At 42.1% G+C, this 13,873-nt stretch overlaps 1 protein-coding gene across 3 annotated transcripts in view; it reads left to right on the top strand.

Moving 5' to 3' along the window:
* Nucleotides 1-13,873, top strand: part of ctnnal1 (catenin (cadherin-associated protein), alpha-like 1) — a 53,172-nt gene that overhangs the window by 35,621 nt on the left and 3,678 nt on the right. For 2 of the 3 annotated variants that reach the window (XM_079367455.1, XM_079367454.1), the window contains 14 exons: nucleotides 401-588; nucleotides 1,415-1,534; nucleotides 2,961-3,050; nucleotides 3,261-3,431; nucleotides 4,200-4,400; nucleotides 5,824-5,910; nucleotides 6,187-6,345; nucleotides 8,372-8,464; nucleotides 10,456-10,606; nucleotides 11,435-11,472; nucleotides 11,560-11,610; nucleotides 12,326-12,480; nucleotides 12,785-12,833; nucleotides 13,374-13,430. In XM_079367455.1, the coding sequence (XP_079223581.1) occupies nucleotides 401-588; nucleotides 1,415-1,534; nucleotides 2,961-3,050; nucleotides 3,261-3,431; nucleotides 4,200-4,400; nucleotides 5,824-5,910; nucleotides 6,187-6,345; nucleotides 8,372-8,464; nucleotides 10,456-10,606; nucleotides 11,435-11,472; nucleotides 11,560-11,610; nucleotides 12,326-12,480; nucleotides 12,785-12,833; nucleotides 13,374-13,430 (1,610 nt within the window). The remainder of the gene's footprint in view (nucleotides 1-400; nucleotides 589-1,414; nucleotides 1,535-2,960; nucleotides 3,051-3,260; nucleotides 3,432-4,199; nucleotides 4,401-5,823; nucleotides 5,911-6,186; nucleotides 6,346-8,371; nucleotides 8,465-10,455; nucleotides 10,607-11,434; nucleotides 11,473-11,559; nucleotides 11,611-12,325; nucleotides 12,481-12,784; nucleotides 12,834-13,373; nucleotides 13,431-13,873) is intronic. The other variant, XM_079367456.1, reaches the window with a different exon arrangement.

Raw genomic sequence — 13,873 nt, 5'->3', positions numbered from 1 at the left:
GGCAGAAATGAATAATACTGTTTCTTATTAATATGTCTGTAAGATTTTACTAAGCATAAAATCAAACCGGGAATCCATCATTATCTGCTTCGAGACACACGTCTAACGTAGCCTCATAAATGGTAAATGGTTACAATTTAACAGAGGTTGATTTATTATAATGACACTATAATTGGCCCGTTTGAAGTTTGTGTTTGATCTTGGTGAGTTTCACACAGCGGGGAAGTTGTTAAGCCGATTTCAACTTTTATGAAATGAGTGCACATGTATGGGGTTCAGTAATCTGATGCGGTAGGGAAAAAAGTGGTTTTGTTCACTTTACATCCCGGACATAAATTATCTTCAGATAACTCATATCTGATCATATGTGTGAGAATGACCCCTCTCTCTCCTCTTGCAGGTGATGCCATAGCCCAGCTGACAGATGTCAGCTCAGCCCTGCCATCACAGTCGGACGGACGTGTCACGGTGTTCAGTGACAGGACCGGCATGGTGAAAGCTGCCCGCCTGCTGCTCTCCTCAGTCACTAAAGTCCTGGTGTTAGCTGACCGCATCGTCATCAAACAGATAATCACATCACGCAACAAGGTGAGACACGCAAATGTAATACGTCAGCCTGTAAGGATACGAATAAGCTTATTTTTACTCATTCTCTGTTTTTCACTCACACACACACAAATCAATCCTGAGTCTTTATTCCCTAAGAGATAAGCCCTGGCTCTCCGAAAAAGTTTTCTTGACGTTATTGAAGGGAAGCACTAAAAAAAGAAAAAAACCCAGAGCAGGATGCTTTCTCTCTGTGTTCTACCTTGCTATGCTTTCAACCAGGAAGCGTGATATGGATGTAAACCAAGCCAAGAATGGAAACAGGGGGACTAATCATGACTGCTTAGCCTCTTTTGGACAGACAGTCGACAGCCCACTGTTCTCTATTACTGGCAAACACAATTACATCTCTTCCCGCTCTTTGTCTGTATGGATAAAAGCTGCTGCGTTCATGCTGCCAGCTAGCATACCCTCTGCTGCTACATTAGAAGATATACATAGACTGCTTTTAAAGTAAAGTGTAGATTAGAAATATACCCAAACTAATGTTTTAATTTGAGCATATCACTGACATAATGACATCACATTGTATCTCTGTAGATTTGGCAGAAAACCAATTTTGGCAGAAATATAAGATGAGATTTTGGAGATTTTGTCAGAAATATAAGATGTATATCACACATCCCAATTCCAATGACTTTTGTCTTGGTTCTGTTGTAATGTAAGGATGTTCTATTTGGATATGAACACGTTTTCTGCAATTATTGCTGATATCCTGCCGGATAAGAAATGCAAGATAGAGAAGAGCTAGAAGAACATCAACCATATGTCGCAGTTCACACACTTCTCTGATCTTTTCTCTCTTTAGGTTCTGGTTACACTCGACCATCTGGAAAGAGTCAGCACCTTCCAGGAATTTGTGCAAATTTTCAGTCAGTTTGGAAACGAGATGGTGGAGTTTGCCCACCTTACCGGTGACAGGCAGAACGTGAGTAGCATGCGGAGAAACTCTGCTTTACTTCAAAAAAAAAAAAAAAAAAAATAGATGTGAATGTGGTCCAACTTTGCATAAATTCTGCAGGTTGTTTTGAGAAAGCAGTAATTTGTCTTACAGTATCACAACTCTAAGCACATTTTGTTTACTCCTGTTGATATAATCACAGAAAAGCTGTGATTTTTTTTTTTTTTTTTTTTAACATGGTGATCTGGAGGAGCAGACAGTTGGTGGAATTAGACTGTGAAACCTACAGTATTTACACTGTGAATGTGAAGGAAAGCTCAGGATAAACCAATAATGCAAGCATCAAATATTTACACACACACAAAAAAAAAAATCAAATCAAACTACAAAGTAAAGCCTCGGGCTTCTCCTGTTTTTGCACTGTTGTCATTGCTTTCTGGATCTGTTTATAACCCCCCACAAAAGAAGTTTTCAAATCTGTGATGACTCATTCTGCTCAAACTCTCAACATTATAGTTCAGTCTTAATATTGACTGACCTATGTGTATAGTTCTGCTCTCTGCAGCATATCAGCTTTACTCTTGCAAATTTGCAAAACAAAACTTTAGCTCAAAGCTTCAGGGGAAAAAAAGTCCAGCTTAGGGATTCTAACTTTGTTCTGTCAACGGCTGCTAATCCCACTCTGATGTGAACACAGTCTCTGCAACTAAAGCGCTTTGCCTGCAGAAGCTGATGTACAGTAAAGTGCGACGACTGCGATATCTTGACAGGGAGAGCAGATCGACCAGCCTTCTTTCTTCCCTTTTTTTTTTTTTTTTTGGTTTCCTCAGGGCTCATGTTTTGACACACATCATGTCTCTCATATTTTTTGTCATTGCTGCTAATTCTCTTCCTCCTCATTTACCACCCTGTTTTTTTTTGTTTTTTTTTTGTAACAGTGTATCAACTCCCACTCATGTATTTCTCTGCACACACATGCACAAGCACACAGCCCTTTCAGGAGATCATCTGCATCTATTGAAGCCAGATGAGCGGAGAGACAAAAATAATGACAGATAATCACGGCAGCTTTGCAGTCTATGGCAAAGTGATGAGAGGGGAGTTGATTCAGCTGCATTTTCTAAATCCTGCAAATACCTTATTCCCGTTTATCTATTTCAGTCGGAAGAACTGAAGGGGGTAGCAGATCTTATATATACTCTGTGCTATTCTATTGGCATCTTTTTTGACCGTTAACCCAGGGAGTGTTGTATGTATGTTACTTTGGAGAGGAATCTGTGTTACATATGTGTGTTCTTTCATAGCAGCATGAAAGAGATTTGTTGCATATTTGTGTTGCCTCGTGTCCCTTGGACAGCTGAAAAGTTCTAAGAAGTTGGAACTGGAGTAAAGCCACCCATTGCCCATCTGCTGTGTGTGTGTGTGTGTATGTGTGTGCGTGTTTGTGCTGCAGGACTTGAAGGATGAGAAGAAGAAAGCGCGGATGGCAGCAGCCAGAGCAGTGCTGGAGAAATGCACCATGATGCTCCTCACAGCCTCTAAGGTAAACTACTGGCACAACAAACACAGGCCCTCTGGGTGAAGAACCTTTTCAAGGCGGATGGAAATACTCCAAAGTCTAAGTAACATGTGATAAGAAAAGACAAACAAAAAGGGCAAATCATTGAGGTCTAAAACATGAAAGATGATATAGGTTGAATGGAGTATCGGAGGCCACAAGTTTTGACATATCACGTTAAATTACTTCCAACAGACTTGCCTGAGGCACCCAGATTGCGAGTCGGCACGGATCAACAAAGACGCCGTGTTCCACCGAATGCGCTGCGCCCTGGAGCAGGTCATCGAGATCGTCACCGAGGCCCGGAGCTGCGGGGAGAACAAAATCCTTCCTGCCAGCATCTACAATGGCATCAAGGACTTCAAGGTAGGGTTACAAATCAGAGAAGGACTCGGTCTCTACATATCAAATGATAGGCTTAAGGATAGAGATGCTTATCTGACACGTGTTGGCCTATAAAGTTAAGCATCTATCATCTTTTTCTTCTCTTAAAGACCAAAGGTTCATGTGTGGCTTTACACAACCTCAAATTAAGATGAGAGAATCAACACGGGAGACGAGACCGCTCTACTTTGTAATTTAGGTCACACAGTTATGTGAGCCACAACAAAACCTACACCACTATGACTGCTCCTCTCTCCTCATGTCTTGTCAATAGAAAGGCATAAAATGGAAAAGGTCTTCACCATTGAGAGAAAAGAAGAGTGTGTTTATGAAAGGGTGCTGAGTTGGTTGTTGCTTTTGAAAAATAGCTTGGTAAGTATAAATGGCTTACCATGGGAAACCTGTAATGTGAGGACACAAAAACCAAGTTTAGTTTTTGTTGATCGAGTAAAGAGAATGATGAAAGAGGAATAAGGCATTAGTTTGTATGTTTTTTTGTTTGTTGTTTGTGTACTCGGAATTAATCGTACACCTTTGATGGCCTGAGGTGATTCTAAGACTAAAACCGTATTTCATAATTCTTGTTATTTAATGATGGAAGTCGAGGGCCCAATGTTAATGAGAACGTAAATGATGTACTTTTCCCCCTCAGAGTGTTGGCCAGTACAACTTGTGTTGAATCTCTCCCCTTCCCTCCTCATCAATCCTTCAAATGCTTCCTTCAACTGACATCTTCTCCTCTCCCTGCAGTCCAGCGTGGAGTGCCTGCGGGAGAACTTGTACTCCTTTCCACCCCAGAGCATGGGCAGCCAGCTGGAGGCGCTGGTGGAGCGGACGGAAGACTTCACTGACTCGGCTTACACCAGCCATGAGCAGCGGCAGGCCATCCTCGGCCTGTGCCAGCTGACGCGCCAGGACACCCAGCAGTTGGTGCACGCCTGGGTTGAGGCGGTATGTTGGCACAACAGGCAGGCGTTCACATGTGAACACACACCTACAGGAATATTCATTAAACCATGTGGTAGCATATAACACTGGTAAGAGGCGTGTAATGGTAAGATGCAAAAGCGCGCCCGTTGAATTTCCCCCGGGATTAATAAAGTATCTATTTATCTATCCATCCATCCATCCTATCTATCCTAACTGATCTATCTATCTAAAACAAAGGAAGAAGAATAAATGTGTGTGACATTGGTGCTGTAACATTAAAGTCCCAGATCAAGTGTTTTTAGGCCTTGTTCACATTGCACCTCCGATTTTTCCAAATCTGATTCAAACCACTCGAGTAGGTGTTTTCAAATCTGATTCCTTCAGATCTGACTCCATCTGAACGTCGCGGTCGCTTCGATGTGTCTTTTACGTCAGTCGCAGCGTGACACCATGGACAATAACAACAATGACGTAAATCCGGCGGGCCGGAAGTTAAGTCATTGAAAGAAAACAGCAGGAATCAAAACAAACGTAGTTAAACAAGTCTGTGGACAGACTGCTCTGTAAAATTGTTTGCATCACAAATTATCACACTTCTCTGTCATCCATTTTGCTGTTTTTTTTGCTGGGCTTTACCTGGGGATTGTTTAACTACGTTGTTTTCTTTCACTGTCCGAAATTAACTTCCGGCCCGCCGAATCTACGTCATTTTTGTTATTGTCGATGTCGCGTTGCGAGTGACGCAGAAGACACATTGAAGCGACCGAGACGTTCAGATTGAGTCTGATCTGTGGGAATCAGATTCAAAACCACCTCCTCAGGTGGTTTGAATCAGAAATTGGATCTCATTTGGCTTTTTGTGTTCAGACTGGCAAAAATCAAACGTACAATCTGGATGAGCTGAAAATCAAATTTCGAGGTGCAAGATGTGAACAAGGCCAGAGAGACACTTTCATTCCCTTTAAGACTCCTCCTCAGCTCCCAGTCGTTCACTCGCCTGCTCTTCCTATTCACACATCCTTAATGGAACAACAAAACTTAATGGTCCACCTGAATTACCATCAGTTTAACCGTCTTGTAGCCTTCCAGCAGTTTCCATAGCCTCTGTAACAAATGGATTTATAAAACACAAGCCTTTATTGGAATACATTTTTCATTGTAAACTTTGCACTTTGTTTGGAACGGCATGCTACATTGTACGGTTGTGCTTTATCTTTCCTCTTTCATCTGTAGTGTGTCAGGTGAAGTGGAATTTGTATTTTTTTCCCTGAATGAACTCACAAGTTTGAACAAGTCTCATTTCACAAATCTCTAGACCTGGACTTTATTTCATTTTCAGATGGATTGCCTGACTCCTCCTACAGTATGTGATGTGTTGGCCTGTTGCACACTGTCTGGTCTCATGTTTTATTCTCCTCCTCCTTCCTCTGTCTCTCTGGAGCAGCAGTCTGTCCACGCCAAAGAGGCCACAGAGGACATGGAGGTGTCCATCTTAAAGACCTGCCAGAGCCTCAATGACCTCAGACGTGAGGTGAGGTGCAGTCTGTCTGAGCTTTGAGTCTGAAAGATTTTTTTCTCAGTTACAGAAAAAGCTTTCTTGGTTTTCTGCCTTCCTTTGACACATCACTCTCAGCTTAACTGCTGTCTCTCTGTCAACTCAGCAATGTCACCTCTGCTCTTCTTCTTCTCTTCTTCAAAACCCTCTCTCTTTCATGCCTCTTACTCACCCTTCTGACGCCTTTGTTTTCCTCCTCCATTCCCTTCTTGACTTTTTATTCTCCGATCTAATCTTTGATTCCTCCTCCAGCTCCATAAAGTGGCAGTAGGTCGTGCAACAGACTTGCTGAAAGTACACGGGGAGCAGTTGCCTCTTCGGGCTCTTAAAGCTGCAGGCGCTGAGGGCAACCTTGAGGCGGTGGCCGAGTATTCACGCAAGCTCACCGAGCAGAAGGAGCAGCTGGTGGAGGTAAGCCAGGACGAAGAGAGCAGGTAGCCTGTGAGAGGTGTGGTGCACAGCCCTGCGCAACTTATGACTGTTATCGCTTGCTCCCACAGTGTTAATGGAACTGATTTGCGTCTGCATTACCTTGTTCCCAAGGCAGACCTCTAGTTCAGTGGTAGGGCCACTATAAAAAAAAAAAAAAAAACACAAATCATTTGTTACGTTTCATAATATGAAACGTGATGGTTAATCTGGCATTGAAGGGATTGTTTGTTATTTACTAGGTTTGATGAGGTTCTTATTTAAAGCAGGTGTCCTACAAAAAAATCAATCCAGTTGAAGAGTACGCTTTTAACAGACTTTAAGTTTGAATATAACATCTGTTTCTTTTGGGATTGTTTTTTTTAGATAACACTAAAAAAAAAAGCTGTTTGAAACGAAGAACACAAAGAAGAAGAAGACCTCGAACCACCGTCTCTGCCAACTGTTTCTCTTTGAACCTAGCTCAACCTCAAATATGAACCCTATAACTTCAATATTTTGTCTATAAGTAAATAAAAACAGTGCCCTAAAAAGGATAATGTAGGTAGTAAAATCTATAATAGTTAGTTTTAAATGAGTTAGAAGTACAAAGTTAAGAGTACAGATACATAAAAAACTAGACTTAAATTCAGTGACTAAGCATGTGTACTTTACTTAACACATCTGCCAATGATTGTGACGTCTGTTTGGTTTAAAGTTAATATACCGTAAATTCCGTACTATTGAGCGCACCTGGATATAAGCCGCACCGGCTAAAAATAAGTAAATAAATGTATTTGTACATATATAAGCCGCACTTGATTATAAGCCGCAGGTGTCCAAGCTATAACAAGAGCTATTTACACAGACGTAGGCTACCGGTAACATCCGCAAATACTGTAGCGTCCGTACGGACGTTAAAGGACGACGAGAGCGTTCAAATAATAACTTTTACTTAACCCGATCACTGTCGGCCGTGACCACGCCGTTTACAGCAGAGAGCAACACACGTAACTTGCCGTAACAATCCAACTCTCTCCCCCAGCGTTCTCTCATACAGCCACTCAACACGTTCTCGCTGGTGCATTCACTGACTCTCCACATAATCGGAATTATGAACACATTATCAACTACTGACTTTACAACATGAACCGTTACAATACGAAGCCTAGCCGACGGTGTCTGTAACACGGCTGATGAAAAAGATGACCGTAATATATTTCACAAGAAAAAGTCCATCCATTCACTGCCTCAGAATGACTTCATTACTCACTTCCCCAGTCTCTGTTGTCGCTGTCAGTGTCATCTTAACGTGCAGCAGCTCTGTTAGCTTCTTTGACAGCCAGGTCGATCGCCTTTAACTTGAAAGCTGCATCATATGTATTTCTCCGTGTGTTTTCCATCATGAGGGTGCGTGCATGAAGCGCAAAATGACTGATATTAAGATCCGACGTGACGAAGTCAAATGTTTTTGCGGCAGAAGCTCATTGTCCCCCATAAAAAATCCATGCATTAGCCGCACCGGAGTAGAAGCCGCAGTGCTCGAAGTGTGAGAAAAAAGTAGCGGCTTATAGTCCGGAATTTACGGTATCTAATAAACAATTTCATTCATTCATTTTCTGACATTATAATCTCAGGAGCAGCCAACGTTATAATAAATAATTATAATTTACACTTTATTAATCCCACGAGGGGAAATTCAGTTTTTACACTCTGTCTAACACATACATAGGCCGAGATACACACTCATGCACAAACAGGGTTCTAGTGACATGCATTAATGGAGAGGTCTCAGAGTGAGGGGGCTGCCCACAGCGAGCGCTCCAGCGCAGTTTTGGGGTTCGGTGCCTTGCTCAGGGGCACCTCGGCAGTGCTCAGGAAATGGACTGGCACCTCTCCAGTTACCAGACCAGTTTCCGGACTTGGTCCGTGCCGGGACTTGAACCGGCGACCCTCCGGTTCCCAACCCAAGTCCCTACAGACTGAGCTACTGCCGCCCCAGTTAATCCTTCTTTCTTCCTGATTCCAGACGTGTCGGCTGCTGTGCCACGTGTCAGGGTCTGAGCCTCTGGAGATCACCTGCATACACGCTGAGGAGACCTTCCATGTTATTGGTCCACAGGTAACTTTAACCCTCTTAGATGTCATACCCCATTGAATGTATGTGTACATAGCAGAAAACAAATCATCCTGAGACACATTTCATTCCGTTTAATATTCGGTGCAGGTAGAAAAGTCGCATAGATCTTAGAGCAGCCTTGGGTTGAAGCAGCTTTGATTGAGGCCTAGTGTACCAATGTACTGTGGCCCCACAATGCTCCCTCCGAGACTTTCTCGCTCTCTGTCATTACTAATTGTTCCAAAAAAAAGTACTCTGAGGATGAGAATTTAGACCCTAAAGTAACTTCTCTAAAAATATTGAACAAATAAGATTATTAACGTTTCTCTTCATCACAAACATAGCTGCTATTTTTTCATTCGTGCACAGAGTCAGAGCGAGCAGCTGGAGCTACGGAACTCTATCATCTGGTAGCTCTTTGAAAATGTATATTGAGTAGGAATATTGCAATAATCTAATGTTTGCAGAAACAACTGCAGCTAATGATAGCTGAGCATCTAATGTGAGGAACACGCCTCAATTTATATCCAATGATGTACTTTTGAATGTCAATAAATTGTCCTGGGTAGGACCCTGGTCCCCTTGGAGTCGACCCTGAAAGAGCTCCAAGATGTCTTCTAAGAAAAACTGCAGAAAAGTAGAACAATATACTTCAAATAAATAGATTAGGGTTTCTTGGAGTACTTCTGGGTTAAATAGCATGCGTACATAAATATGAAGATTTGTTGCAGAAGAACTGCTACCACACATGAAGAGGCAGTGAATATTTGGCTCTGTGCTGTAGTTGCCGTCCATCCAGGAAGGTGGGAGACATGATTTCCGCCTTGTCTCTCACATTAAATTATGTTTGCGCTTGGAAATCACCCATGCCAATAATTACCCAGCAATGTAGAGCGTCTTGATCCTGCGGCGCTAATGTCAATCCCTGCATGACTCTGCAGTAATGACTCCGCTCCTAAGGTCAAAGATCAGCCAATCAATAACGTTGCAGCGTGGGGGTTGGTGCTGGTGATATGTCTCTGAGTCTGCGCAAACAAACAGTAGGGTGGCCCAGAGGGTAATTGGCTATTAAATTGTACACTGGAGAAGAGGAGTAGGTGTGTTTGAGTATGGTTCCACGTATGTTCGTGTGTGAATCTGAAAAGTAAACTAAACTTGACTGTTACAGGTGAATCATGTTCCAGGGATTCTGAACTGTACTTATTACCCTGAATCATTTGCGTCTTTGCAGAAGTGCACTATACAACTCGAGTACATTTAACATTTACCATTATTGTTAATCCTTAGAAATGAGGATCTGGTATTGTTCATCCCACCTGTGAGTCTGCCCATAGAAAATGTATTCTTATGAGGCCATCCTAACAAGTTTTATGAACCAGTCCCCATCCTTCCCCTCTGTAAAGTCCGTCTACCCACAGTTTGTGCTATTGCTTGGGTCGCTATTGACGGGACACTAAGCACATTAAGTCTAGTGAGAGTGAAATTAAAATCCTCTCTCGAAACCTCCATTGTACAACTGTAGATTTGTTCAGAATAGTTTATGTAGGGGACAGTAATTATTACAGCACATGCAGATGTAATGAGTGTTACTGTCGATCGAGGGATTTGGACCCTTGAGACAGTTGGAAGCTGTTTTGCTGTCTGCATGTGTTGGTGTTGATTAAAGTCTGAAGTGTTACTAAAGCTTAGATAGATGTTAGAATGCTTTCCAGCAATAAAATAGGCCTTCCAAGCTTGAACCATGTGAAAGATTTATAGAAGATGAATGAATGGATTAGGGTTTGGTGCTGCTTGTGTTTCTGGCCGTATAAAAGTCAGTTTGAAATAAATAACAGCTTTCAGTCTTGTACTTAAAATGTATGTTAGGATGACCCTTTGAGTTACTTTTAGATGAATAGTTCTGGACTTTTATTCTATTACTTTGTACTTACACAACTTGCCATGAGTTATAGTCTTTCCTTAAGTGCCATTTTTTTCCCCTCACTCTTGCTCAGATCATCTCTGCGGCCCAGACGCTGGCTCTGCACCCGTCCAGTAAGATCGCTAAGGAGAACCTGGAGGTGTTCTGCGAGGCCTGGGAGTCGCAGCTCTGTGACATGGCCCTGCTGCTGAGGGAGATCAATGACGTGTTTGAAGGCAAGCGAGGTGCGTTTTAATCTCAGAGAACGGATACCTGTGTGCTATGTACTGGAGGAAAAGACAGAATTTACTGAAGGTTTGAAACGTTAAAGGCATTTCAGCCTGAAAAGGATTGAATTCTTGAAAAAAGAAAACTTTTTGCCCATTCGACCTTTGTTACAGTTTATAATGAATGTCAAGGAAAAAGAAGCAGCATGGACATGAGTTTTTACAGATAGGCATGCAGAAGGAGGGAGTATTTTGAAAAAGGAAGTATCCGTTAGCACCAAGAACACAGACAGTCATTCTTCCCTCTCTCTAAATATCATGGACAGACAGTCATGATTTCTTTTTTTAATCAGGAAACATTGGCTCTAAATCCTCTCACAGACTGTTTAGTCTGAGAAATCTCAGAGACAGGTGAAAGATGTTTTTGCAGGTTGTTCAATATTATGACTTGCACATAAAATGCAGCAAATATTTTGAGGTGTAGCGCACTTAATATTCCCATGAAGCCAAACTGCTGTGTGAAATGTGGAAGAAAAAAGACCCTTTGGAAGATTAGCTGTTATTATGAACATGCCGGTAGAGTTTATTCCTCGTCGTAGACTGAAGAGAATCAAGCTGTTGCTGTGTTTTTTTGAAAATGATAAAAATGTGTCATGGGTGCACGGTGAAAACAGCAAAACAATGTCATTACCATAATTACTCAATCAACGTGGCTGCCACCCCAATTTTCTTGAAGCATTGTTGATATTGGTGCAGCAGTTAAAACGGAGAAACAAAGAAAGTATCACGTTGTGCTTTTCATCCGTGTGACTTTGTATTCCTATCACAATCACTCTCTGCCTTTAGGAGACAAAAGACCGTATTTGTCGCTTCCCAGACCTGGGGTGAGTATCACAGCATCTTTCCTCATGAATATAACTGTGACTAAATGATCGGATTAATCTGATGAACGCCGCTCTCTTTTCCCACAGAAACTCTCGGCTAACCTGAAGACTGCCAAGGCTGTCAAGTTGGATGCAGAGGTAACGCACGCCACTACGTGCCTTAGTGCGCGCCTTTCAGAACAATGCATCATGTCACATCTGGTGCCAGCTGTTCTGACAGCAGTGTGCTCATCTTTTGGAGACTTCTGTGTCACCTCGTCTGAAGAATTGATCGTGTATGAATGGTAAAAAGGCAGCAAATCTGCTGGAGGGTAGTTTTTCACAGCTTTACCACAACAGGAAGCAGAATAATGCTGATAAGGACCGTCTGTGTGATAAAGGGATAGTTCCATATTTTTGAATTGGGGCTGTATGAGGTACTTGTCTGTAATAAGTATATAAGAACAAAAGAATGCTGGGGTAAATGTAGGCTGTTACACATTTAGATTAAAAACAACTATAAATAAGGACTTCCTTTTTCATTGCACAAAAGACTTTATCCTCTGTCTTTTTCCTGTCTTTCCATTTGATTATTTAAAGCAGCTGTTCCTTCAGTCAGGTTGCTGTTATCTTTTTATCTCCAACAGAACTCTAAATAAGGAACGTACATGTCAGTCACATGACAAGGAGGTTTACTGTAAAGTTAATGCACAAAACCTGCCTGATCCTCTATTTTTTTTATAGGCTCCTCAGGTTAGTCGATGCAACAGGATTTTATTCTACTGTGTACATGTCTGGTAAAGAGTTTGAGTGACAGTAGAGGAATCTTGACACGATTTATATTTAACGACTGTGTGCGTGTGTGTTTGTGCAGGAGCAGACGAGCATCGCCAAGTTGGGCCTGGAGCTCCGTCTTCTGTCCTCTGACGTGGACACAGAAGTGGAGAAATGGGAGGAGCAGGAGCACGAAATAGTGCGGCAGAGCCAGAGCCTGGCCAGTATGGCTTACAACATGCACCTGTTCACCAGGTAATCCAACAACAGCACACTGCAAAAACACACTCAGTGCTTTCAGTACATATCTGCAGCCTGTCACGCGTGTCAGAGCTCAGCACTTGAAAGCCTCTTAAACTTGCACATGCATCTTCTTAGAGGCCCTATTGATACTGGCCAAACATATTTTGAGGCGCTTGAAGTTTACATGACTCATACTGACGGTAACATCATTGCTGTTCATCTAAGTAACACTGATTGTAAATGACTGTGGATGTGTTTTTGTGCTCATCCATCTCTCATTGTCCTCATTTTCTGTGTTCCCATATTGATTCCCCAGAGGGGAGGGGCTGCTGAAAACAACACTGGATCTTTTTCATCAAGCTGAGGTACGTGCATTCATATCCACTTAATCTCTGCTCGGATTTCTTCCTTATTTGTCGAAGATACAAATTAATATATCTGTTATTTCATTCAACTGAAGACACACTGGGCAACATGGATCAATGGGAAAATGGCCAGTGATCCTTTATTGACTTTCTTCTCACAGCTGTGATTGGACAATGCTGCCGCTTTGGACCTGAAGTGCTTACAAACAAGTTTGCATGGCAGAAGTGTATTGAATTGGGTTATCATTGCCAGTAATGCGCAATATTTGTAGAATCAGGGGTCCAAAATGTCAGCCAGGATTTATTGCAGCTGGTTTAGCATCAGCCGAGGAAGATAAGAGAGGAAGAGGAATGATAGGGGAACGAGAGGGGAAGCATAAAGAAAAGGAGAGCCGAGGAAAAAAACACAAGATTTAGAACTTTATTTACTGACCCTGCTTTGACTTTGCTCCTTGCTACGGAACTTGTTGTTGGAAGGTAGAGGAATCAGGATGTTGCTTTTGTTCGGGTAAAAACCTTTTTTTTTGACCCACTCTTAAGGTTCTCTCTGAGGAGGGGCTGCAGCTGTGCTCTTCTCTCCGCACTTTCTCCACTCGGGTAAATACTGAGGCAATAAATCTCTCTCTTGAACACACACACACACACACACACACACACACACATAGTTTACAGATGAATAATAAATCACAAAGTTGTTACTTGATGCCATTTTAAATATTTTTCCTCATGAAGCTCAAAGAGAAACGTCCACCTAAGATAAACGAGCACAGTTGACTATTAAAAATCAAGATATGTCTTGTTTTTTACACAGTATGTTGTTGCTTCTGCAGGGAAATGTTATAGACTTCACTTTAGGTATTATACATTTCAGGAATCGATGTATGTTAGAGCAACGTGAAAAAAAGCGCAGATTGATGATGCACAGGTTTAGCTGCTCCCCTTTTGTATCCAGACACACATACACTCTTACACACAGTGACACCTCTGCCCCAACCTATGATACACCTGTCATGCAAGCGCACACACCCATATCACCCATC

This window comes from Symphodus melops (genome assembly GCF_947650265.1).
Source record: "Symphodus melops genome assembly, chromosome: 18".
Taxonomy (NCBI): Eukaryota; Metazoa; Chordata; class Actinopteri; order Labriformes; family Labridae; genus Symphodus; species Symphodus melops.
Note: the sequence above shows the minus strand (reverse complement) of the source record. Positions and strands in the feature narration are given on the sequence as shown.